Source organism: Oryza glaberrima, plastid (genome assembly GCF_000147395.1).
Source record: "Oryza glaberrima plastid, complete genome".
Classification (NCBI taxonomy): domain Eukaryota; kingdom Viridiplantae; phylum Streptophyta; class Magnoliopsida; order Poales; family Poaceae; genus Oryza; species Oryza glaberrima.
Window position 1 is genome coordinate 1 of NC_024175.1, and position 24,274 is coordinate 24,274.

Genomic DNA, 24,274 nt, shown 5'->3' on the forward strand with positions numbered 1-24,274 from the left:
CCCAATATCTTGCTTCAGCAAGATATTGGGTATTTCTAGCTTTCCTTTCTTCAAAAATTGCTATATGTTAGCAGAAAAGCCTTATCCATTAAGAGATGGAACTTCAAGAGCAGCTAGGTCTAGAGGGAAGTTGTGAGCATTACGTTCGTGCATTACTTCCATACCAAGATTAGCACGGTTGATGATATCAGCCCAAGTATTAATAACGCGACCTTGGCTATCAACTACAGATTGGTTGAAATTGAATCCGTTTAGATTGAAAGCCATAGTACTAATACCTAAAGCAGTGAACCAAATCCCTACTACAGGCCAAGCAGCCAAGAAGAAGTGTAAAGAACGAGAGTTGTTAAAACTAGCATATTGGAAGATTAATCGGCCAAAATAACCATGAGCGGCCACAATATTATAAGTCTCTTCCTCTTGACCAAATCTGTAACCCTCATTAGCAGATTCGTTTTCAGTGGTTTCCCTGATCAAACTAGAGGTTACCAAGGAACCATGCATAGCACTGAATAGGGAACCGCCGAATACACCAGCTACACCTAACATGTGAAATGGATGCATAAGGATGTTATGCTCTGCCTGGAATACAATCATAAAGTTGAAAGTACCAGATATTCCTAAAGGCATACCATCAGAGAAACTTCCTTGACCAATAGGGTAAATCAAGAAAACAGCAGTAGCAGCTGCAACAGGAGCTGAATATGCAACAGCAATCCAAGGACGCATACCCAGACGGAAACTCAGTTCCCACTCACGACCCATATAACAAGCTACACCAAGTAAGAAGTGTAGAACAATTAGCTCATAAGGACCGCCATTGTATAACCACTCATCAACAGATGCAGCTTCCCAAATTGGGTAAAAGTGCAATCCGATCGCCGCAGAAGTAGGAATAATGGCACCAGAGATAATATTGTTTCCGTAAAGTAAAGAACCAGAAACAGGCTCACGAATACCATCAATATCTACTGGAGGGGCAGCGATGAAGGCGATAATAAATACAGAAGTTGCGGTCAATAAGGTAGGGATCATCAAAACACCGAACCATCCGATGTAAAGACGGTTTTCGGTGCTAGTTATCCAGTTGCAGAAGCGACCCCACAGGCTTGTACTTTCGCGTCTCTCTAAAATTGCAGTCATGGTAAGATCTTGGTTTATTCAAATTGCAAGGACTCCCAAGCACACGTATTAACTAGAAAGATAATAGAAGGCTTGTTATTTAACAGTATAATATAGACTATATACCAATGTCAACCAAGCCAGCCCCGACAGTTGTATATCCATACAACAAAATTTACCAAACCAAAAAATTTTGTAAATGAAGTGAGTGAAAAATCAAAACTCAGATTGCTCCTTTCTAGTTTCCATATGGGTTGCCCGGGACTCGAACCCGGAACTAGTCGGATGGAGTAGATAATTATTCCTTGTTACAATAGAGAAAAAACCTCTCCCCAAATCGTGCTTGCATTTTTCATTGCACACGACTTTCCCTATGTAGAAATAGGCTATTTCTATTCCGAAGAGGAAGTCTACTAATTTTTTTAGTAGTAAGTTGATTCATGGAAACTGTGAAAGTTTTACCTTGATCATTTATCAATCATTTCTAGTTTATTAGTTTTGTTTAATGATTAATTAAGAGGATTCACCAGATCATTGATACGGAGAATATCCAAATACCAAATACGCTCACTGTGCGATCCACGGAAAGAAAAGTAAGTTGTTTTGGCGAACATCAAAGAAAAAACTTGCTCTTCTTCCGTAAAAAATTCTTCTAAAAATACCGAACCCAACCATTGCATAAAAGCTCGTACCGTGCTTTTATGTTTACGAGCTAAAGTTCTAGCGCATGAAAGTCGAAGTATATACTTTAGTCGATACAAAGTCTTCTTTTTTGAAGATCCACTGTGATAATGAAAAAGATTTCTACATATCCGACCAAACCGATCAAGAATATCCCAATCCGATAAATCGGTCCAAATTGGTTTACTAATAGGATGCCCCGATCCAGTACAAAATTGGGCTTTTGCTAAAGATCCAATGAGAGGAGTAACAGGGACTTTGGTATCGAATTTTTTCATTTGAGTATCTATTAGAAATGAATTCTCCAGCATTTGATTCCTTACTAACAAAGAATTTATTGGTACACTTGAAAAGTACCCCAGAAAATCGAAGCAAGAGTTTTCTAATTGGTTTAGATGGATCCTTTGCGGTTGAGTCCAAAAAGAGAAAGAATATTGCCACAAACGGACAAGGTAACATTTCCATTTCTTCTTCAAAAGAAGAGTTCCTTTTGATGCAAGAATTGCCTTTCCTTGATATCGAACATAATGCATAAGGGGATCCATAACGAACCATATGGTTTTCCGAAAAAAAGCAGGGTACATTAACCCAAAATGTTCCATCTTCCTAGAAAAGATGATTCGTTCCAGAAAGGTTCCGGAAGAAGTTAATCGCAAGCAAGAAGATTGTTTACGAAGAAACAACAAGAAAAATTCATATTCTGATACATAAGAGTTATATAGGAACCGAAATAGTCTTTTATTTTCTTTTTTCAAAATAAAAATGGATTTCATTGAAGTAATAAAACTATTCCAATTCGAGTAGTAGTTGAGAAAGAATCGCAATAAATGCAAGGATGGAACATCTTGGATCCGGTATTGAAGGAGTTGAAGCAAGATATCCAAATGGATAGGATAGGGTATTTCTATATGTGCTAGATAATGTAAGTGCAAAAATTTGTCTTCTAAAAAAGGAAATATTGAATGAATAGATCGTAAATTCTGAAACTTTGGTATTTCTTTTTCTTCCGGACAAGACTGTTCTCGTAGCGAGAATGGGATTTCTACAACGATCGCAACCCCCTCAGATAGAATCTGAGAATAAAACTCAGAATAAAAAAAATTGTTGTAATCCAATAATCGATCTTGGTTAGGATGATTAACCAAATTAATCCAAAAATTCTGCTGATACATTCGAATCATTAACCGTTTCACAAGTAGTGAACTAAATTTCTTGTTATTAGAACCAATAATTTCGACAAGTTCGGAACCATTTAATCCATAATCATGGGCAAACACATAAATGTACTCCTGAAAGAGTAGTGGGTAGACGAAATATTGTCTAGGAAATTTAAGTTTTTCTGAATAACCCTCGAATTTTTCCATTTGTATTTCTACTTGAATCAGAGAGAGAGAAATATTTCTCGGTTTATCAAATGGTGATACATAGTACAATATGGTCAGAACAGGGTGTTGCATTTTTTAATACAAACCCCTGGGGAAGAAAAGGAGTCTAATCCACGGATCTTTTTCCGCTCCTTTTCTATCCAATTTGTTTATGTTTGTTTATCAATATACTGCTTCTTTTACACATTCAATCCATAACATCCTTTTCAATCCAAAATCAAGAATAATTAGGATTTCTAAAAAAAAAAAAAGAAAAAATCAAAGGTCTACTCATAGGAAAACCAGCTTTTCCCTACATCAGGCACTAATCTATTTTTAACGTCTAATTAGATCAGGGAGTTCTTCCAATTAAGAAGTTAAGCTCGTTGCTTTTTGTTTTACCAGAATTGGAGCCAGGCTCTATCCATTTATTCATTAGACCCAGAAAATCAGAATTTTTTTATTCCATTCCAAAAATCCAAAATAAGAAATTGATTTTATTACGACATGCTATTTTTTCCATTCATTACCCTTGAGGATCAGTCGCGGTCTTATAGACTCTACCAAGAGTCTGGACGAATTTTTTGCTTCATCCAAATGTGTAAAAGATCATAGTCGCACTTAAAAGCCGAGTACTCTACCATTGAGTTAGCAACCCAGATAAACTAGGATCTTAGATACGATCGAAATCCAAAAATCAATGGAATTACACCGCACACCCCTGTCAAAATCTTAAAATAGCAAGACATTAAAAGAAAGATTTTATCACCATTGAAAACACTCAGATACCAAAAGGAACGGGTCTGGTTAAATTTCACTAAGGTTAAAAGTGGCACCAATCACGATCGTAAAATTGTCATTTTTTTAGCATTTTTATTTAAATAAATAAATAAATCTTGTATGAGAGTACAAACAAGAGGGACAACCCTACCATTTGAGCAAAGTGTAGGCAAAAAACCTAATAGGGAGTGAGGATAAAGAGACTTATCCATCTACAAATTCTAGATGTTCAATGGACCTTTGTCAATGGAAATACAATGGTAAGAAAAAAATTAGATAGAAAAACTCAAAAAAATAAAGGCTTATGTTGGATTGGCACGACATAAATCCAGTCAAAAATAGGATTAAGAAAGAGGCAAATTATTTCTAAATAGTTAGACAACAAGGGATACTAGTGAGCCTCTCCTAGTTTTTTATTCATTTAGTTCTTCAATTAACTCAAAGTTCTTTCTTTTTCTTTAAAGAATTCCGCCTTCCTTAAAATATCAGAAACTGTTCTTGTAGGTTGAGCACCTTTTTCAAGGAAATAGAGAATAGCTGGAACATTTAAACAAGTTTGATTCTTTATCGGATCATAAAAACCTACTTTTCGAAGATCTCTTCCTTCTCTTCGAGATCGAACATCAATTGCAACGATTCGATAGACAGCTTATTGGGATAGATGTAGATAAACAAAGCCCCCCCTAGAAACGTATAGGAGGTTTTCTCCTCATACGGCTCGAGAATATGACTTGCATTAATTTCCGTACAGAAAAAACAAATTTCATTTATACTCATTTCCGTACAGAAAAAACAAATTTCATTTATACTCATGACTCAAGTTGACTAATTTTGATTGACAGACTTGAAAGAAAAAAATCCTTTGAAATTTTTTGAGTCGTCTCTAAACTCTTTTCTTTGCCTCATCTCGAACAAATTCACTTTTATTCCTTATTCCGGTCCAATTCTATTGTTGAGACAGTTGAAAATCGTGTTTACTTGTTCGGGAATCCTTTATCTTTGATTTGTGAAATCCTTGGGTTTAAACATTACTTCGGGAATTCTTATTCTTTTTTCTTTCAAAAGAGTAGCAACATACCCTTTTTTCTTATTTCCTTCGATAAAGCATTTCCCTCTTCTATAGAAATCGAATATGAGCGATTGATTCTGATAGACTTTTAATCAAAAGAGTTTTCCCATATCTTCCAAAATTGGACTTTCTTCTTATTTTAACCTTTTGATTTCTATATTAAGGGTAGAATGACAAAGTTGGCCTAATTTATTAGTTTTCACTAACCCTAGATTCTTTCCCTTGATAAAAAATAAATTCTGTCCTCTCGAGCTCCATCGTGTACTATTTACTTAGCTTACTTACAAACAACCCAGCGAAAATTCGGTTCGGGACGAATAGAACAGACTATGTCGAGCCAAGAGCATTTTCATTACTATGGAAAATGGTGGATAGCAAAATCCACAATCGATCGTGTCCTTCAAGTCGCACGTTGCTTTCTACCACATCGTTTTAAACGAAGTTTTAACATAACATTCCTCTAATTTCATTGCAAAGTGTTATAGGGAATTGATCCAATATGGATGGAATCATGAATAGTCATTAGTTTCGTTTTTTGTATACTAATTCAAACTTGCTTTGCTATCTATGGAGAAATATGAATAAAAGAAATTAAGTATTTATCGGGAAAGACTCCGCAAAGAGCCAATTTATTTAAACCCATATTCTATCATATGAATGAAATATAGTTCGAAAAAAGGGAATAAACAAGTTTGCTTAAGACTTATTTATTATGGAATTTCCATCCTCAACAGAGGACTCGAGATGATCAATCCAATCCTGAAATGATAAGAGAAGAATTGACTCTTCTCCAACAAATAAACTATCAACCTCCCGTTTAATTAATTTAATTAATATATTTAATTAATATATTAGATTAGCAATCTATTTTTCCATACCATTTTTCCGTAACAAAACTAATTAACTATTAACTAGTTAAACTATTGCAATGAAAAGAAAGTTTTTTGGTAGTTATAGAATTATCGTATTTCTTCGACTCGAATACCAAAAGAAAGAAAAAAATGAAGTAAAAAAAACGCATTTCCTGTAAAGTAAAATTAAGGTTTAAAATTTTTTCATGAAAAAAAGATTTTCAATTTGACTGGACTTGACACTGGATTATGTTTTCTGAGACAGAAAATGAACGCATTAGGACTGCATCGAATCTAAGAGTTTATAAGAGAAAAAAATTCTCTTTAATAAACTTTATGTCTCGTGCAGAATACAATACGATTTCATCTTTCGTTTCATCAGAAAAAATCTGGGACGGAAGGATTCGAACCTCCGAGTAACGGGACCAAAACCCGCTGCCTTACCACTTGGCCACGCCCCATTTCGGGTTTTATGCGACACTAATAAACAGTATTATTTTTATTTCTTATTCGTCAATCCTACTTCAATTACATAAAAATGGGGGGTATTCTCTTGGTAGGATTCTAGACATGCGAATAATATAGAATCCAAAAAATGCATTGATCATTACATGGAATTCTATTAAGATATTATATGAAAGTCGAATTTCTTCCACTCTCATTTGAGAGTGCGAATACAAGGAGGTATTTTGTGTTTGGGAAAGTCCGAAGAAAAAAGGATTTTGAATCCTCCTTTTCCTTTTTCCCTTAGAAAAATAACTCAATCAAAATCCAATTATCTACTCTACAAGAACGAAACGCTTGTTATGCCTAATATACTTAGTTTAACCTGTATTTGTTTTAATTCTGTTATTTATCCGACTAGTTTTTTCTTCGCCAAATTGCCCGAAGCTTATGCGATTTTCAACCCAATCGTGGATTTTATGCCTGTCATACCTGTACTCTTTTTTCTATTAGCCTTTGTTACTCTTTTTTCTATTAGCCTTTGTTTGGCAAGCTGCTGTAAGTTTTCGATGAAATCTTTACTACTCTGTCTGCCAAATTGAATCATGTATTCATTCTAAAAAAATTCGAAAAATGGATAAGAGCCGAGAAGTCTTATATTATGAACCTTCGATTCTAAAATTCAAATTCTTCTACATTGAATGTATAGCTGCAGCAATAAATTTGGATCAGCCTTTCTACTCCCTGCATCTACGTTGAGCAGGTATCTTTAGGTAACCGCACAATACCTAACCTAATTTATTGATAAGAGTGCTTATTATAAATCAATTCTTGCAATTTTTTTCAAAAATTGATTTTTGCATTTTTAGGTGTCAAAATAAACAAAACCCATCCTAGTGGATTTGTGTGGTAAGGAAAAACGGGTAATCTATTCCTTAAAAAAAAATCTTGGAGATTATGTAATGCTTACTCTCAAACTTTTTGTTTATACAGTAGTGATATTCTTTGTTTCCCTCTTTATCTTTGGATTCTTATCTAATGATCCAGGACGTAATCCTGGGCGTGACGAGTAAAAATCCAAAATTTTTTCTTACAAATTGGATTTGTTTCATACATTTATCTACGAGAAAATCCGGGGGTCAGAATTCCTTCCAATTCGAAAGTCCCAAACGATCCGAGGGGGCGGAAAGAGAGGGATTCGAACCCTCGGTACAAAAAAATTGTACAACGGATTAGCAATCCGCCGCTTTAGTCCACTCAGCCATCTCTCCCCGTTCCAAATCGAAAGGTTTCCGTGATATGACAGAGGCAAGAAATAACGATTGCAAAAAATCCTTCCTTTTTCTTTCAAAAGTTCAAAAAAATTATATTGCCAATTCCATTTTAGTTATATTCTTTTTTCTTAATGTTAATAAAAAAAAGAAGAAAATTCTTCTTTTTTCTTTCTAATTCTAAAATTGGATATTGGCTAAAAGACAATCAGATAGATTTTCTCTTCAGCAGGCATTTCCATATAGGACTTGTTATAATAAAACAAGCAGGTTATAGAAAAAAACTCTTTTTTTTATTATTTATCAACAAAGCAAAAAGGGGTCTTATCAAACCAACCCACCCCATAAAATTGGAAAGAAAGATAAAGTAAGTGGACCTGACTCCTTGAATGAGGCCTCTATCCGCTATTCTGATATATAAATTCGATGTAGATGAAATTGTATAAGTGGATTTTTTTGTATTTCCTTAGACTTAGACCACGCAAGGCAAGAATTTCTCGCTATTTACTATTTCATATTCTTGTTACTAGATGTTCTATAGGAATAAGAAGAAATCGCAACCCCTTTCCGCTACACATAAAAATGGATTTCGAAAGTCAATTTTTCTTTTCAATATCTTTACTTTTTTTCAGAATCCTATTTTTGTTCTTATACCCATGCAATAGAGAGCGAGTGGGAAAAGAGAGGTTACTTTTTTTCATTTTTCCCTTAAAAAATAGGCTTTCTTGGAAATAGGAATCATGGAATAATCCTGAATTCCAATGTTTATTTCTATAGTATAAGAAAAACTAATTGAATCAAATTCATGGATTTACCACGACCTCGGCTGTGACCCCATAGATAAAAATGCAAAATTTCTATCTTCGAGACCATTGAAAAAAGGCATTGAACGAGAAAAAATCGTCCACAGATAATCTATCGTATGCCTTGGAAGTGATATAAGGTGCTCGGAAATGGTTGAAGTAATTGAATAGGAGGATCACTATGACTATAGCCCTTGGTAGAGTTACTAAAGAAGAAAATGATTTATTTGATATTATGGACGACTGGTTACGAAGGGACCGTTTTGTTTTTGTAGGATGGTCTGGCCTATTGCTTTTTCCTTGTGCTTATTTCGCTTTAGGAGGTTGGTTTACAGGGACAACTTTTGTAACTTCTTGGTATACCCATGGATTGGCGAGTTCCTATTTGGAAGGTTGCAATTTCTTAACCGCAGCAGTTTCCACCCCTGCCAATAGTTTAGCACACTCTTTGTTGCTACTATGGGGCCCGGAAGCACAAGGGGATTTTACTCGTTGGTGTCAATTAGGTGGTCTGTGGACTTTTGTTGCTCTCCATGGGGCTTTTGCACTAATAGGTTTCATGTTACGTCAATTTGAACTTGCTCGGTCTGTTCAATTGCGGCCTTATAATGCAATTTCATTCTCTGGCCCAATCGCTGTTTTTGTTTCCGTATTCCTGATTTATCCACTGGGGCAATCCGGTTGGTTCTTTGCGCCGAGTTTTGGCGTAGCAGCGATATTTCGATTCATCCTCTTCTTCCAAGGATTTCATAATTGGACGTTGAACCCATTTCATATGATGGGAGTTGCCGGAGTATTAGGCGCGGCTCTGCTATGCGCTATTCATGGGGCAACCGTGGAAAACACTCTATTTGAGGACGGTGATGGTGCAAATACCTTCCGCGCTTTTAACCCAACTCAAGCTGAAGAAACTTATTCAATGGTCACCGCTAATCGCTTTTGGTCCCAAATCTTTGGTGTTGCTTTTTCCAATAAACGTTGGTTACATTTCTTTATGCTATTTGTACCGGTCACCGGTTTATGGATGAGTGCTATTGGCGTAGTCGGCCTGGCTCTGAACCTACGTGCCTATGACTTCGTTTCCCAGGAAATCCGTGCAGCGGAAGATCCTGAATTTGAGACTTTCTACACCAAAAATATTCTTTTAAACGAGGGTATTCGTGCGTGGATGGCAGCTCAGGATCAGCCTCATGAAAATCTTATATTCCCTGAGGAGGTTCTACCACGTGGAAACGCTCTTTAATGGAACTTTTGTTTTAGCTGGTCGTGACCAAGAAACCACCGGTTTTGCTTGGTGGGCCGGGAATGCCAGACTTATCAATTTGTCGGGTAAACTACTTGGAGCTCACGTAGCCCATGCAGGATTAATCGTATTCTGGGCCGGAGCAATGAACCTATTTGAAGTGGCCCATTTCGTACCAGAAAAACCCATGTATGAACAAGGGTTGATTTTACTTCCGCACTTAGCTACTCTAGGTTGGGGAGTAGGGCCCGGGGGAGAAGTTCTAGATACTTTTCCGTACTTTGTATCTGGAGTACTTCATCTAATTTCCTCCGCAGTCTTAGGCTTCGGTGGCATTTATCACGCGCTTCTGGGACCGGAGACTCTTGAAGAATCTTTTCCATTCTTTGGTTATGTGTGGAAAGATAGAAATAAAATGACTACAATTTTGGGTATTCACCTAATTTTGTTAGGTATAGGTGCTTTTCTTCTAGTACTCAAAGCTCTTTATTTTGGCGGTATATATGATACCTGGGCTCCTGGGGGAGGAGATGTAAGAAAAATTACCAATTTGACCCTTAGCCCCGGTGTTATATTTGGTTATTTACTAAAATCCCCTTTTGGGGGAGAGGGTTGGATTGTTAGTGTGGATGATTTAGAAGATATAATTGGGGGACATGTATGGTTGGGTTTCATTTGTGTATTTGGCGGAATTTGGCATATCTTAACCAAACCCTTCGCATGGGCTCGCCGTGCATTTGTATGGTCTGGAGAAGCTTACTTGTCTTATAGTTTAGGCGCTTTATCTGTCTTTGGTTTTATCGCTTGTTGTTTTGTCTGGTTCAATAATACAGCTTATCCGAGTGAGTTTTATGGACCTACTGGGCCAGAAGCTTCTCAAGCTCAAGCATTTACTTTTCTAGTTAGAGATCAGCGTCTTGGAGCTAATGTGGGATCTGCCCAAGGACCCACAGGTTTAGGTAAATATCTAATGCGTTCCCCAACGGGAGAGGTTATTTTTGGAGGGGAAACTATGCGTTTTTGGGACCTTCGTGCTCCATGGTTAGAACCTCTAAGGGGCCCCAACGGTTTGGACTTGAGTAGGTTGAAAAAAGACATACAACCTTGGCAAGAACGACGTTCGGCAGAATATATGACCCATGCTCCTTTAGGCTCTTTAAATTCTGTGGGTGGCGTAGCTACCGAGATCAATGCAGTTAATTATGTTTCTCCTAGAAGTTGGTTAGCGACTTCCCATTTTGTTCTAGGATTCTTCTTTTTTGTGGGCCATTTGTGGCATGCAGGAAGAGCCCGGGCTGCTGCAGCAGGATTTGAAAAGGGAATCGATCGTGATTTGGAGCCTGTTCTTTACATGACCCCTCTTAACTAAGATTTTCTTATTTATACCTGTTCTACTGTTTTTTTCTGTTCTGGCTCGGTTATTCTATCTAGCCGAGCCATTCATTCCTTTCTATGAAAGAAAGATAAGGGGACAGAACAAAAAAAACAAATAAAGAAACAAACGTATTCAATACGCAAAAGAAAAGAGAGAGGAAAGTAAAAGGAGAGAGAGGGATTCGAACCCTCGATAGTTCCTAGAACTATACCGGTTTTCAAGACCGGAGCTATCAACCACTCAGCCATCTCTCCACAGCCTAATCCTTATTTTATTCCTACAAATAGAACATAGCCATACGAAATGACTCACTAACCTCTAGAAACATCTCAAATACAAATCCCTTTTCGATATATTTCTGTATACTGTATCCATGTATACAGGATCCGCTATATCCGCTTGTGAAATAAAGCATAAAACCCCCTCAACCCCATATCCAAATAAAAAAAGTGGTGAGTAATAAGTTTTAAAGAGAAGAATCAATGGATTCATGATTAAACCCCTCCTACTTCTTGTATTTTATTACAATTTTGATTAAGTGAGGGATCAAATATAATATGTAGTCAACTTTATTTGATGGTAACTTGGAGGATTAGAAATATGACTATTGCTTTCCAATTAGCTGTTTTTGCATTAATTGTGACTTCCTCAGTCTTAGTCATTAGTGTACCCCTTGTATTTGCTTCTCCTGATGGTTGGTCAAACAATAAAAACGTTGTATTTTCCGGTACATCATTATGGATTGGACTGGTCTTTCTGGTAGCTATTCTAAATTCTCTCATTTCTTAAATGTGTTTAGTATTTAGTAGCCCGATACAAAATAAAAAAGGGCCGTTTATTCGGATTGTGAGACGCATTAAAATGCAATTTGCGCCCCGAATTGATTGACAGACAATTAAATTGTGAGACGCATTAAAATGCAATTTGCGCCCCGAATTGATTGACAGACAATTAAATTAATAAAAAGAAAACTCAAATAGAAAATGAAACGGTCGACCCAGACATAGACGGTCGACCCAGGCGGATATACCCTATAAAATATAGGACGTAGCGAGCGTAGTTCAATGGTAAAACATCTCCTTGCCAAGGAGAAGATACGGGTTCGATTCCCGCCGCTCGCCAGCTTAATTTAGTAAGGTACTATGATAAAAAATTTAGTCTACTTTTATTAAAGTAATAGGTGTTAGTCTAGTACCGTACCCCTTTACTATCTTAGCCCCCTTTGCACCCCACTCAAAAAAAGAGCACTACAGCGGCGGGAATCGAACTCGGCAACAGGGTTCCCTAAACCGGGGATTCACCGAAACAAACAACCAGCAAACAGCTTTTAAAGGGAAGGGAGATAGACTGTGCCTTTCTTTCATTTATTTTTTCTTTTCTGCAAGGTAGGGGGCCTTGAGAGTTCCTCTTGTGGTAGCAAGTTACTTCGCAACCTGCTCAATTTGGCCTTATAGGGTCGGGAACTAATGAATAAAAAGGGTTGGATACCGCCCAACCACCCAGCCCTCTACCATATCTAGACAAATAGAATAGTCCTTTTATACAGACTGCTAAGTGCGGAGACGGGAATCGAACCCGTGACCTCAAGGTTATGAGCCTCGTGAGCTACCAAACTGCTCTACTCCGCTCTGGAGCGCTGGAAACCGGTGGACGAAAAAGGTTGAATACAATACAGGCCTCTACCATGTCTAGACAAATAGAATAGTTATTTTATACAGAATGGAGCGGGTAGACAAATAGAATAGTTATTTTATACAGAATGGAGCGGGTAGCGGGAATCGAACCCGCATCGTTAGCTTGGAAGGCTAGGGGTTATAGTCGACGTTGGTTGATTATTATTAACGTCTCTAATTCAAAACCGAACATGAAATTTTGATTTCATTCGGCTCCTTTATGGGTATTCTCACCACTTAACATCTAAGTCAGCTTTTTTGTCTGAATGGAACCAAGGCTCTCTGCTTTCTAGATGATCCCTAAAGAGTAGGAGATAGAAATTTGCCTAAATCTATCTAATCTAATTACTTCGTTCCCTAATTTCATTTAAGAGATCCTGAGGAAAAGAATTGGGTTTCCACCGAGCTGAAACAATATGCTGATGGTTCTAGTAAACCAAAACTACCGTTTTTTAGCTATTTGGCTTCCATTTCCTTTTTTAACAAAAGAAGATTTAGTTACGATTGGAAATAAATTTTTTTGTATCTTCATCCATAGATCCTTTACTCATATTTTAAAAATTGGAATCCTTAATCCAATGCAAAATTATGCTTCGCGACTCTGTACTCATAATCCAAATCCTATTTGTTTTTTGGATGCAATTTCAATTAGTCTTTGGGTACAAATCGCGAAAATGCATATTCTTCCTCAATATGCTATTGAGAGAAAAAGGAGTAAATCCTTTCTAAGAACTAAAGTTTTCATCGGAATATAAAAAACCTTAAGGACGCCTTAAGTATATCATTTCAAATTCAGTTATTAATAGAACGAATCACACTTTTACCACTAAACTATACCCGCTACATGTAAATTCTGATACCAACGCTACCCTTTGTCAAGGGTAGCCATTCGAGAAAGATGCTAATTCCCTCTTAGTTAATGAAACAGAGAAGGTTCCTCACAGTTAGCAGTTGGTACTTCGATCGCGGGCCTTTCCTTTACTTTCTTTTTTGTTCAGAATTGAACAAAGAACTTGATGTAAAGAAGATTCTGAATGTCTCTGCTTAGTCGATTCTCTCCGTTTAACTTTTTCTTCTCTTCTTTTCCACTCAATTCTAGTTTATTAGATTCTTGTTTAAAAGAATCAAAGAAGATGAATAGAACTAAGAACACACAAAAAAGAGCATATAGGCCCGAGACCATTACCAAAAGTTCTTCCCAATAATCATATTGGGTATCTGTTCCCTTCCTTTTCCTATTAGGATGGGGCATGTTGGATTTTCCATATCCATATACCATCGAACCTTAAGGGTTCCAGAACCCTCCTTTTTTGCTAGTTTTCGGAAACGGAAAACCCTGAACCAGGAGCAGTATAAATTCTACTGCCCGCCTTTTACAAGAAAATTGGTGATAAAACTCCACTACAGTTTGTTCAAAATGCACCAATCAGAATCCCTTGAGAATATTCAAGTGATAAGAGAGAATATGAAAGATTTTCCTATTTTTCTTGATTTTCTTAAGATTTTTTTGAACCTGACCATGAATAGACTTATATATCTCGATATATACAGATATAATGTACATTATGGAGTAGACCTATAATGGGAAATGAAAGTGGCTAATTTTGGAATTGAATAAGAAGCCCTTTTAACTCAGTGGTAGAGTAATGCCATGGTAAGGCATAAGTCATCGGTTCAAATCCGATAAAGGGCTTTTTTTACTTAGTGGTAGAGTAATGCCGCGGTAAGACGTGAGTCAGTGGTTCAAATCCGATACAGTACTTTTCTACTAAATTCATTCACTTTCTTTCTTTTTGAAAATTTCTCTTTTTTTATTGAATTTGATAACTTAGTGCGAGATGCATGCATTTTTAGTTTAAACACTAAGCGAAGCAGGGGGGTGTAAATTCCAAAAAAGAAATTGGACTCTTTTTCCTATTAGATCAATCAAATCACTACCCGTACTGAACTAATATAGAATCCCTTTTATTAATCTATTCTTATTCCATATCCTTTATAAACGAATTTCCCTAAAAAGTAGGGGATGATCCGTGAATTAACCTAACCATCAACTAAAAAAAATCCTACAAAAGCATAATGGAAAAGTAGGAAGGACTCCTTGCTTTGGATCTAGTTATACTCTTCGAGTATATTGACAATTCCAAAAAACTGCTCATACTATCATTATAGTATAATGAGGAGCGGTTGTATACCGCCCTATCGTCTAGTGATGCCCCTATCGTCTAGTGGTTCAGGACATCTCTCTTTCAAGGAGGCAGCGGGGATTCGACTTCCCCTGGGGGTAGGGAGTATTATGAAAGGAGGTTAATCATAGATTATCAAAAACCCTAGAATAAATTCTTCCTGGGTCGATGCCCGAGCGGTTAATGGGGACGGACTGTAAATTCGTTGACAATATGTCTACGCTGGTTCAAATCCAGCTCGGCCCAAAAATCTAGGGCTTCGTGAATATGAGTTAAATCCATTTTTTTTCTTCCATAAAAAAGAATATTTGATCCATAGAAATAAAAGAAATAAAGGATAAAAAGAAAAGGGGAAATATCTTTCTAATCTATATCTCTTTCATTCCTCTCTTACAAACAAAAGACCTTTTCTTATTGGTTATTGAAAGGTGGATTATTATCTATTTTTAGCGATAATAAATCGCGACATACTAGTTATGTCATTCTCACTATACCCCCATACGATACGGGGGTATGTAGTATATGATTCGTCTATTTCTTAGAGTAGGACAGGCGAATATTCTTATTCTTATGGTTCCATTTAAGAATAAGTATGCCATACGCCCCGCGGGGATTGTAGTTCAATTGGTCAGAGCACCGCCCTGTCAAGGCGGAAGCTGCGGGTTCGAGCCCCGTCAGTCCCGAACTAGGGTTCAATGAATGGAGAAATTCATCTTTCCTTTTTCCATGAAAAAAGGGGGGCAGGAAGCAAGATCAAATACCTATGGGGTACCCCTATTTCACTTTTTTTAGTTCGCGTTTCTCAGTAAAGAGAGGAGAGTATAGGAATTTTTTTATCACTACTTCTGGTTGATAGCGAAAGACATACATATTGGCAATTTTACCCTATTTCGTCCATAGGTGCCAAATTTGGGTGTAAACACACACACACACACACACACATATATATATATATATATATATAGATATATATTTTTTTAGTTCGCGTTTCTCAGTAAAGAGAGGAGAGTATAGGAATTTTTTTATCACTACTTCTGGTTGATAGCGAAAGACATACATATCATACGTGGAAGGGATCCTCCTATGTTATACTATTCCACTCTCAACCATGAATTGATTTGATAGATCCGATATTCATAATATTGAATTGATTCAGTATTATCAGAATGCAAGTCCTCCCCTTGAATTTACAGGATACCCTTTTCCCTCTCCATGGGATTACATCCCGAGTTATTGCGAAAAAAAAGAGGTTATGGAAGTCAATATTCTCGCATTTATTGCTACTGCATTGTTCATTCTAGTTCCTACTGCCTTTTTACTTATTATTTATGTAAAAACAGTCAGCCAAAATGATTAATTGGAAGTTCAATTAATCATTGAAGAAATGAAAAAGGGATTAAATAAAATAAAAATCCAAGTCTTAAATGAAAGGATCCGGTTGGAATCATAAAGTGTGGTAGAAAAAACTACATATAGTTTTTTCTACCACACTTTAGAGTCTTTCTATTATATTATCTTGAATCTACATAGAATAGATTACTAGATTGAAATAGTAGTCTAATTCAATTTCTTTTTTCACTGCATCCACTTAATTTCAATCAAGTCAAAATGAAAAAATCCATGGAGGGAGAGAAAAATAATATGAGAATAGACTATAGTAAAAGAAAAAAAGTAAAAGGAGGGAGAGAAAAATAATATGAGAATAGACTATAGTAAAAGAAAAAAAGTAAAAGGAAAAAACCAGCGAATCTTTCATGCTTAAACATGTCGCGAAATGTTTCAAAAGAGCATAAAATTTATTTTAAGAACTAAGAATAAGAAAAGAGTATAAAACAAATGGAAAATGTGCGATATGTTGGGAATAGCTCCGCGGAAGAAAATCTAAAGTTCTTCTCTCACCGCTCTTTCTATTTCTATTTTCTATTCTTTCTATTTCTATTTCTATTTCTATATAGTAGAATAGAAATAGAAATAGAAAGAATAGAAAGACTCTTTCTTACAAGAGTTTCTTACAGGAGTGAAACAAAATTAAAGAAAGAGAGAAAGAATAAAGTTCGGCAAAATGATTAATGCAAAACGGTCAATTAAAGAAAAGAGTTGATACAACAATTCGACTACTCAATCAATTAGTAGTATCCCTAGAGTCCACTCCTCCCCCATACTACTAGTGAAAGAGAAAATGTAAAGACTACCATTAAAGCAGCCCAAGCGAGACTTACTATATCCATGTAAATTATGTCTCCTATTTCTATGAAGGAATTATTCTACTATTGATGAATAATCATAGTAGAATCAAGGGTACAGAGTCAAAAAGGGGTTCTGACCTAAGGCTATGGATGAATCAGTTCAAAGAATTTACTCTTAACAAATTCTTAGAGTATTTCTGGTAGAATTGGGGAGCATTAAGTATAAATATGATACATAGCCCTTTCTTGGATGAATCAGTTCAAAGAATTTACTCTTAACAAATTCTTAGAGTATTTCTGGTAGAATTGGGGAGCATTAAGTATAAATATGATACATAGCCCTTTCTTATTAATAAAAGAATAAGGAAACGCTATCTCATCCCTATTGGTATCGGTTTGGGCCACTACTGCTAAAACAAACCCCAGTTTGAGGAAAGAACGGTGGGTTCTCAAAATCCAGTATCGCCGAGCCTTGTTATTCTCTTGCCCCAACTTATGCGGGGTGCAAATTTGTCGATTTGGATCAGTACTATAAGCCTAAGTATTTTATTGATCAGGCGGCACCCAGATTTGAACTGGGGATAAAGGATTTGCAGTCCCCTGCCTTACCGCTTGGCCATGCCGCCAAAAAATACGATCTAAAATCGAGAAAAGAGCAAGTATTCATCCACGTTTCTTACTAAAACTAACTTTCTTTTATCTTAAATCTAATTCTACTTACTTTTTTCCAATCTTTTTCAAAAAATCTATTCATGCTTTTTTTGGATCCAGTTTCGATTATTCTCCTCAAAGGATTCTATCTTAAAACACACATTGCTAACACTAGAAAACTTCCCTTTTCTTTCTATTGAAATGAAAAAGGAGAAAAGTGGATTTCTAGTCACAAGCTACAAAATTAAGAACAAATTGGAACCATTAACTAGAATTCTCTTTTTATTTTGAATTTCGGTATTCTCTCCCGCCTGCCATTTAATGGCATAATAAAAGACAATGGATTTATGCCTAATCCGTATATAGGTAAACTCCAGGTCCGAACAGCATTATTATCTATGGATCCCCCTTATGTACATATCTCTGTGGAGAATCGTTCTTTAATTTTTCATTGCATTAAATATCTTGAATAAAAAAAAGAAAATTGACTTTGCTATGTGGAGGTCCAGAACTAGATTGGCATGTACTTAAAAAAGTACTTACTTTGAAAATTGACTTTGCTATGTGGAGGTCCAGAACTAGATTGGCATGTACTTAAAAAAGTACTTACTTTATTTTAGGATTCTACAACGAAATCTTATATCTTATATTTTATAGAAATTCTACTACTACGAAACAAAAAAGAACCTTCAAATTCTTTTTTGAAATTAAACTAAGCGTGCTATTCTCAATCGAACTAAAGTCAAACTTTCTAGTGCTTATAAATTATTATATTTTGGTTTTATCCCATTCATAGAAAGGAGAAAAAATGAGAAATCTTTGCCGTCCAATCTAAGAATATCATAAACTGTAAGTGGCAGAATATCATAAACTGTAAGTGGCAGAATTTTTTTCGAGGTTCTAGGAATGTTTTATCACTTCATTTTCATTCCATTTGGACCCCTGGGAAATTCGAACTTTCGTTGAAATTGTCTCTATTCATATGTATGAAATACATATATGAAATACGTATGTGGAGTTCCCGAGAATTTCATGTGATTTAGTAAACAGAATATAGATTCCATAATTGCTAGATCGATCTGTAGGGATTGATGAAGAGTGAGCTGATAATGGAATTTTTCTTCGATAAACAGGAAACTTAAGATTAAGATGCTCCGGAATGGAAATGAGGGAATGTCCACAATACCCGGATTTAGTCAGATCCAATTCGAGGGATTTTGTAGGTTCATTAATCAAGGCTTGGCAGAAGAACTTGAGAAGTTTCCAACAATTAAAGATCCAGATCACGAAATTTCATTTCAATTATTTGCGAAAGGATATCAATTGCTAGAACCTTCGATAAAAGAAAGGGATGCTGTGTATGAATCACTCACCTATTCTTCCGAATTATACGTATCCGCGCGATTAATTTTTGGTTTCGATGTGCAAAAGCAAACCATTTCTATTGGAAACATTCCTATAATGAATTCCTTAGGAACCTTTATAATAAATGGAATATACCGAATTGTGATCAATCAAATATTGCTAAGTCCTGGTATTTACTACCGCTCGGAATTAGACCATAAAGGAATTTCTATCTACACCGGGACTATAATATCAGATTGGGGAGGAAGATCGGAATTAGCAATTGATAAAAAAGAAAGGATATGGGCTCGCGTGAGTAGAAAACAAAAGATATCTATTCTAGTTCTATCATCAGCTATGGGTTCAAATCTAAAAGAAATTCTAGATAATGTTTCCTACCCTGAAATTTTCTTGTCTTTCCCTAATGCTAAGGAGAAGAAGAGGATTGAGTCAAAAGAAAAAGCTATTTTGGAGTTTTATCAACAATTTGCTTGTGTAGGTGGGGACCTGGTATTTTCGGAATCCTTATGTGAGGAATTACAAAAGAAATTTTTTCAACAAAAATGTGAATTAGGAAGGATTGGTCGACGAAATATGAATCGAAGACTGAATCTTGATATACCTCAGAACAGCACCTTCTTGTTACCGCGAGATGTATTGGCCGCTACGGATCATTTGATTGGAATGAAATTTGAAACGGGTATACTTGACGATGACGATATGAATCACTTGAAAAATAAACGTATTCGTTCGGTTGCGGATCTGTTACAAGATCAATTCGGACTGGCTCTTGGTCGTTTACAACATGCGGTTCAAAAAACTATCCGTAGAGTATTCATACGTCAATCAAAACCGACTCCACAAACTTTGGTAACTCCAACTTCAACCTCGATTTTATTAATAACTACTTACGAGACCTTCTTTGGTACATATCCCTTATCTCAAGTTTTTGATCAAACCAATCCATTGACACAAACGGTTCATGGGCGAAAAGTGAGTTGTTTGGGTCCTGGAGGATTGACGGGGAGAACTGCAAGTTTTCGGAGCCGAGATATCCATCCGAGTCACTATGGGCGTATTTGTCCAATTGACACGTCCGAAGGAATCAACGTTGGACTTACTGGATCTTTAGCTATTCATGCGAGAATTGATCATTGGTGGGGATCCGTAGAGAGTCCATTTTATGAAATATCTGAGAAAGCAAAGAAAAAAAAAGAGAGACAGGTGGTTTATTTATCACCAAATAGAGATGAGTATTATATGATAGCAGCAGGAAATTCTTTGTCCTTGAATCGGGGTATTCAGGAAGAACAGGTTGTTCCAGCTAGATACCGTCAAGAATTCCTGACTATTGCATGGGAACAGATTCATGTTAGAAGTATTTTTCCTTTCCAATATTTTTCTATTGGGGGTTCTCTCATTCCTTTTATTGAGCATAATGATGCGAATCGAGCTTTAATGAGTTCTAATATGCAGCGCCAAGCAGTTCCGCTTTCTCGGTCCGAGAAGTGCATTGTTGGAACTGGATTGGAACGCCAAACAGCTCTAGATTCGAGGGTTTCTGTTATAGCCGAACGCGAGGGAAAGATCATTTCTACTAATAGTCACAAGATCCTTTTATCAAGTAGTGGGAAGACTATAAGTATTCCTTTAGTTACCCATCGGCGCTCTAACAAAAATACTTGTATGCACCAAAAACCTCGGGTTCCGCGGGGTAAATCCATTAAAAAAGGACAAATTTTAGCGGAGGGGGCTGCTACGGTTGGTGGGGAACTTGCTTTAGGAAAAAACGTATTAGTAGCTTATATGCCATGGGAAGGTTACAATTTTGAAGACGCAGTATTAATTAGCGAACGTTTGGTATATGAGGATATTTATACTTCTTTTCACATCCGAAAATATGAAATTCAGACGGATACAACAAGCCAAGGCTCCGCTGAAAAAATCACTAAAGAAATACCACATCTAGAAGAACATTTACTCCGCAATTTGGATAGAAATGGAGTTGTGAAGTTGGGGTCCTGGGTAGAAACAGGCGATATTTTAGTAGGTAAATTAACGCCTCAGATAGCGAGCGAATCGTCCTATATCGCGGAAGCTGGATTATTACGGGCCATATTTGGTCTTGAGGTATCCACTTCAAAAGAAACTTCTCTCAAACTACCGATAGGTGGAAGAGGACGCGTTATCGATGTGAAATGGATCCAGAGGGATCCCCTCGACATAATGGTTCGTGTATATATTTTACAAAAACGCGAAATCAAAGTTGGGGATAAAGTAGCCGGAAGACACGGGAATAAGGGGATCATTTCCAAAATTTTGCCTAGGCAAGATATGCCCTATTTGCAAGATGGAACGCCTGTTGATATGGTTTTCAATCCCTTAGGAGTACCCTCCCGAATGAATGTGGGACAAATATTTGAAAGCTCGCTCGGATTAGCAGGGGATCTGCTAAAGAAACATTATAGAATAGCACCCTTTGATGAGAGATATGAGCAAGAGGCTTCAAGAAAACTTGTGTTTTCAGAATTATATGAAGCCAGTAAACAAACAAAAAATCCGTGGGTATTTGAACCCGAGTACCCGGGAAAAAGCAGAATATTTGATGGAAGAACAGGAGACCCCTTCGAACAGCCTGTTCTAATAGGGAAGTCCTATATCTTAAAATTAATTCATCAAGTTGATGAGAAAATCCACGGACGCTCTACTGGGCCCTATTCACTTGTTACACAACAACCCGTTAGAGGAAGAGCCAAGCAAGGGGGACAACGAATAGGAGAAATGGAAGTTTGGGCTTTAGAAGGATTTGGTGTTGCTCATATTTTACAAGAGATACTTACTTATAAATCTGATCATCTTATAGCTCGCCAAGAAATACTTAACGCTACGATCTGGGGAAAACGAGTACCTAATCACGAGGATCCTCCAGAATCTTTTCGAGTGCTTGTTCGAGAACTACGATCTTTGGCTCTAGAACTGAACCATTTCCTTGTATCTCAGAAGAACTTCCAGGTTAATAGGGAAGAAGTTTGATCGGAATAAATATAAATTCTTTTCTTATTTCTATTTTATGATTGACCAATATAAACATCAACAACTTCAAATTGGACTCGTTTCCCCTCAACAAATAAAGGCTTGGGCTAACAAAACACTACCTAATGGGGAAGTCGTTGGCGAAGTCACAAGGCCCTCCACTTTTCATTATAAAACCGATAAACCAGAAAAAGATGGATTGTTTTGCGAAAGAATCTTTGGACCCATAAAAAGCAGAATTTGTGCTTGTGGAAATTCTCGAGCGAGCGGAGCTGAAAACGAAGACGAAAGATTTTGCCAAAAATGCGGAGTAGAATTTGTTGATTCTCGGATACGAAGATATCAAATGGGATACATCAAACTCGCATGTCCCGTGACTCATGTGTGGTATTTAAAAGGTCTTCCTAGTTATATCGCGAATCTTTTAGATAAACCCCTTAAGAAATTGGAGGGCCTAGTATATGGCGATTTCTCTTTTGCTAGGCCCAGTGCTAAAAAACCAACTTTCTTACGATTACGAGGTTTATTCGAGGATGAAATTTCATCCTGTAACCATAGCATTTCCCCCTTTTTTTCTACCCCAGGCTTTACAACATTTCGAAATCGGGAAATTGCGACAGGAGCAGGTGCTATTAGAGAACAATTAGCAGATTTGGATTTGCGAATTATTTTAGAGAATTCCTCGGTCGAATGGAAGGAATTAGAAGACGAGGGGTATAGTGGAGATGAATGGGAAGATAGAAAAAGACGAATAAGAAAAGTTTTTTTGATTAGACGCATGCAATTGGCGAAACATTTTATTCAAACAAATGTAGAACCAGAATGGATGGTTTTGTGCTTATTACCAGTTCTTCCTCCCGAATTAAGACCCATTGTTTATAGGTCTGGGGATAAAGTAGTGACTTCGGATATTAATGAACTTTATAAGAGAGTTATCCGTCGGAACAACAATCTTGCCTATCTATTAAAAAGAAGTGAATTAGCGCCAGCAGATTTAGTAATGTGCCAGGAAAAATTGGTACAAGAAGCCGTGGATACACTTCTTGATAGTGGGTCCCGCGGGCAACCAACGAGGGATGGTCACAATAAAGTATACAAATCACTTTCAGATGTAATTGAAGGTAAAGAGGGGAGGTTTCGCGAAACTCTGCTTGGGAAACGGGTCGATTACTCGGGGCGTTCTGTCATTGTTGTGGGTCCTTCACTTTCATTACATCAATGTGGGTTACCTCTAGAGATAGCAATAAAGCTTTTTCAGCTATTTGTAATTCGCGATTTAATCACGAAACGCGCTACTTCTAATGTTAGGATTGCTAAAAGGAAAATTTGGGAAAAGGAACCCATTGTATGGGAAATACTTCAAGAAGTTATGAGGGGACATCCTGTACTGTTGAATAGAGCACCTACCCTGCATAGATTAGGCATACAGGCTTTCCAACCCACTTTAGTAGAGGGGCGTACTATTTGTTTACACCCATTAGTGTGTAAAGGTTTCAATGCAGACTTTGATGGGGATCAAATGGCTGTTCATCTACCTTTATCCTTGGAAGCTCAGGCGGAAGCTCGTTTACTTATGTTTTCTCATATGAATCTCCTATCTCCCGCTATTGGGGATCCTATTTGCGTACCAACCCAAGACATGCTTATCGGACTTTATGTATTAACGATTGGAAACCGTCGAGGTATTTGTGCAAATAGATATAATAGTTGCGGAAACTATCCAAACCAAAAAGTAAATTACAATAATAATAATCCTAAGTATACGAAAGATAAAGAATCTCTTTTTTCTAGTTCCTATGATGCACTGGGAGCTTATAGACAGAAACAAATCTGTTTAGACAGTCCCTTGTGGCTCCGATGGAAACTAGATCAACGCGTCATTGGGTTAAGAGAAGTTCCGATTGAAGTTCAATATGAATCTTTGGGGACTTATCGTGAGATTTATGCCCACTATCTAGTAGTGGGAAATAGAAAAAAGGAAATCCGTTCTATATACATTCGCACCACTCTTGGTCATATTTCTTTTTATAGAGAAATAGAGGAAGCCATACAAGGATTTAGTCAGGCCTATTCATACACTATCTAAACAAGGAAGTTAGATTCGGGGATGCCCCTTTCGAGGGGCATTCCGATTTCGCTAGTATCATCATTTTTGCCGCACGAATCCAGATTGAGATTGAGGAAAGGAAGTTAACTAAGTT

At 36.8% G+C, this 24,274-nt stretch overlaps 12 protein-coding genes and 12 non-coding genes across 24 annotated transcripts, besides 1 other annotated feature; 13 read left to right on the plus strand and 11 right to left on the minus strand. All coding sequences in view use genetic code 11, as the record gives it.

The window, feature by feature from the left end:
- Positions 1–81: 81 nt before the first annotated feature.
- psbA (photosystem II protein D1) lies at positions 82–1,143 on the minus strand. The gene has a single exon. The coding sequence runs from the start codon at positions 1,141–1,143 to the stop codon at positions 82–84; it is 1,062 nt and encodes a 353-aa protein (YP_009034077.1).
- Positions 1,144–1,362: 219 nt separating this feature from the next.
- trnK lies at positions 1,363–3,832 on the minus strand. Its single transcript has 2 exons — positions 3,796–3,832; positions 1,363–1,397 (listed from the first exon to the last, which is right to left on the minus strand). It is a non-coding gene; the product is annotated as a tRNA-Lys (tRNA).
- Positions 1,632–3,167, minus strand: matK (maturase K). The gene has a single exon. It carries the CDS (start codon positions 3,165–3,167, stop codon positions 1,632–1,634), a length of 1,536 nt encoding a protein of 511 aa, YP_009034078.1.
- A 548-nt stretch (positions 3,833–4,380) lies between the features above and the next one.
- rps16 (ribosomal protein S16) lies at positions 4,381–5,467 on the minus strand. Its single transcript has 2 exons — positions 5,428–5,467; positions 4,381–4,529 (listed from the first exon to the last, which is right to left on the minus strand). The coding sequence occupies exons 1-2, from the start codon at positions 5,465–5,467 to the stop codon at positions 4,381–4,383; spliced, it is 189 nt and encodes a 62-aa protein (YP_009034079.1).
- Positions 5,468–6,255: 788 nt separating this feature from the next.
- GN06_pgt122 lies at positions 6,256–6,328 on the minus strand. Its single transcript has one exon. It is a non-coding gene; the product is annotated as a tRNA-Gln (tRNA).
- Positions 6,329–6,673: 345 nt separating this feature from the next.
- On the plus strand, positions 6,674–6,913 carry psbK (photosystem II protein K). The gene has a single exon. It carries the CDS (start codon positions 6,674–6,676, stop codon positions 6,911–6,913), a length of 240 nt encoding a protein of 79 aa, YP_009034080.1.
- A 360-nt stretch (positions 6,914–7,273) lies between these two features.
- Positions 7,274–7,384, plus strand: psbI (photosystem II protein I). Its single transcript has one exon. The coding sequence runs from the start codon at positions 7,274–7,276 to the stop codon at positions 7,382–7,384; it is 111 nt and encodes a 36-aa protein (YP_009034081.1).
- Positions 7,385–7,494: 110 nt separating this feature from the next.
- On the minus strand, positions 7,495–7,582 carry GN06_pgt123. Its single transcript has one exon. It is a non-coding gene; the product is annotated as a tRNA-Ser (tRNA).
- A 984-nt stretch (positions 7,583–8,566) lies between these two features.
- On the plus strand, positions 8,567–9,628 carry psbD (photosystem II protein D2). Its single transcript has one exon. The coding sequence runs from the start codon at positions 8,567–8,569 to the stop codon at positions 9,626–9,628; it is 1,062 nt and encodes a 353-aa protein (YP_009034082.1).
- Positions 9,576–10,997, plus strand: psbC (photosystem II 44 kDa protein). Its single transcript has one exon. It carries the CDS (start codon positions 9,576–9,578, stop codon positions 10,995–10,997), a length of 1,422 nt encoding a protein of 473 aa, YP_009034083.1.
- A 172-nt stretch (positions 10,998–11,169) lies between these two features.
- On the minus strand, positions 11,170–11,257 carry GN06_pgt124. Its single transcript has one exon. It is a non-coding gene; the product is annotated as a tRNA-Ser (tRNA).
- A 346-nt stretch (positions 11,258–11,603) lies between these two features.
- Positions 11,604–11,792, plus strand: psbZ (photosystem II protein Z). The gene has a single exon. The coding sequence runs from the start codon at positions 11,604–11,606 to the stop codon at positions 11,790–11,792; it is 189 nt and encodes a 62-aa protein (YP_009034084.1).
- A 261-nt stretch (positions 11,793–12,053) lies between these two features.
- Positions 12,054–12,124, plus strand: GN06_pgt125. Its single transcript has one exon. It is a non-coding gene; the product is annotated as a tRNA-Gly (tRNA).
- A 433-nt stretch (positions 12,125–12,557) lies between these two features.
- Positions 12,558–12,631, minus strand: GN06_pgt127. Its single transcript has one exon. It is a non-coding gene; the product is annotated as a tRNA-Met (tRNA).
- Positions 12,632–12,766: 135 nt separating this feature from the next.
- GN06_pgt128 lies at positions 12,767–13,517 on the minus strand. The gene is made up of 2 exons: positions 13,494–13,517; positions 12,767–12,817 (listed from the first exon to the last, which is right to left on the minus strand). It is a non-coding gene; the product is annotated as a tRNA-Gly (tRNA).
- Positions 13,518–14,297: 780 nt separating this feature from the next.
- GN06_pgt130 lies at positions 14,298–14,369 on the plus strand. The gene has a single exon. It is a non-coding gene; the product is annotated as a tRNA-Thr (tRNA).
- A 518-nt stretch (positions 14,370–14,887) lies between these two features.
- GN06_pgt132 lies at positions 14,888–14,960 on the plus strand. Its single transcript has one exon. It is a non-coding gene; the product is annotated as a tRNA-Glu (tRNA).
- A 61-nt stretch (positions 14,961–15,021) lies between these two features.
- On the plus strand, positions 15,022–15,105 carry GN06_pgt133. Its single transcript has one exon. It is a non-coding gene; the product is annotated as a tRNA-Tyr (tRNA).
- A 363-nt stretch (positions 15,106–15,468) lies between these two features.
- GN06_pgt134 lies at positions 15,469–15,542 on the plus strand. The gene has a single exon. It is a non-coding gene; the product is annotated as a tRNA-Asp (tRNA).
- Positions 15,543–16,111: 569 nt separating this feature from the next.
- psbM (photosystem II protein M) lies at positions 16,112–16,216 on the plus strand. Its single transcript has one exon. It carries the CDS (start codon positions 16,112–16,114, stop codon positions 16,214–16,216), a length of 105 nt encoding a protein of 34 aa, YP_009034085.1.
- A 90-nt stretch (positions 16,217–16,306) lies between these two features.
- Positions 16,307–16,354: a repeat region.
- A 643-nt stretch (positions 16,355–16,997) lies between these two features.
- Positions 16,998–17,087, minus strand: petN (cytochrome b6/f complex subunit VIII). The gene has a single exon. The coding sequence runs from the start codon at positions 17,085–17,087 to the stop codon at positions 16,998–17,000; it is 90 nt and encodes a 29-aa protein (YP_009034086.1).
- Positions 17,088–17,600: 513 nt separating this feature from the next.
- On the minus strand, positions 17,601–17,671 carry GN06_pgt135. The gene has a single exon. It is a non-coding gene; the product is annotated as a tRNA-Cys (tRNA).
- Positions 17,672–18,845: 1,174 nt separating this feature from the next.
- On the plus strand, positions 18,846–22,073 carry rpoB (RNA polymerase beta subunit). Its single transcript has one exon. It carries the CDS (start codon positions 18,846–18,848, stop codon positions 22,071–22,073), a length of 3,228 nt encoding a protein of 1,075 aa, YP_009034087.1.
- A 37-nt stretch (positions 22,074–22,110) lies between these two features.
- rpoC1 (RNA polymerase beta' subunit) lies at positions 22,111–24,159 on the plus strand. The gene has a single exon. The coding sequence runs from the start codon at positions 22,111–22,113 to the stop codon at positions 24,157–24,159; it is 2,049 nt and encodes a 682-aa protein (YP_009034088.1).
- Positions 24,160–24,274: the final 115 nt, after the last annotated feature.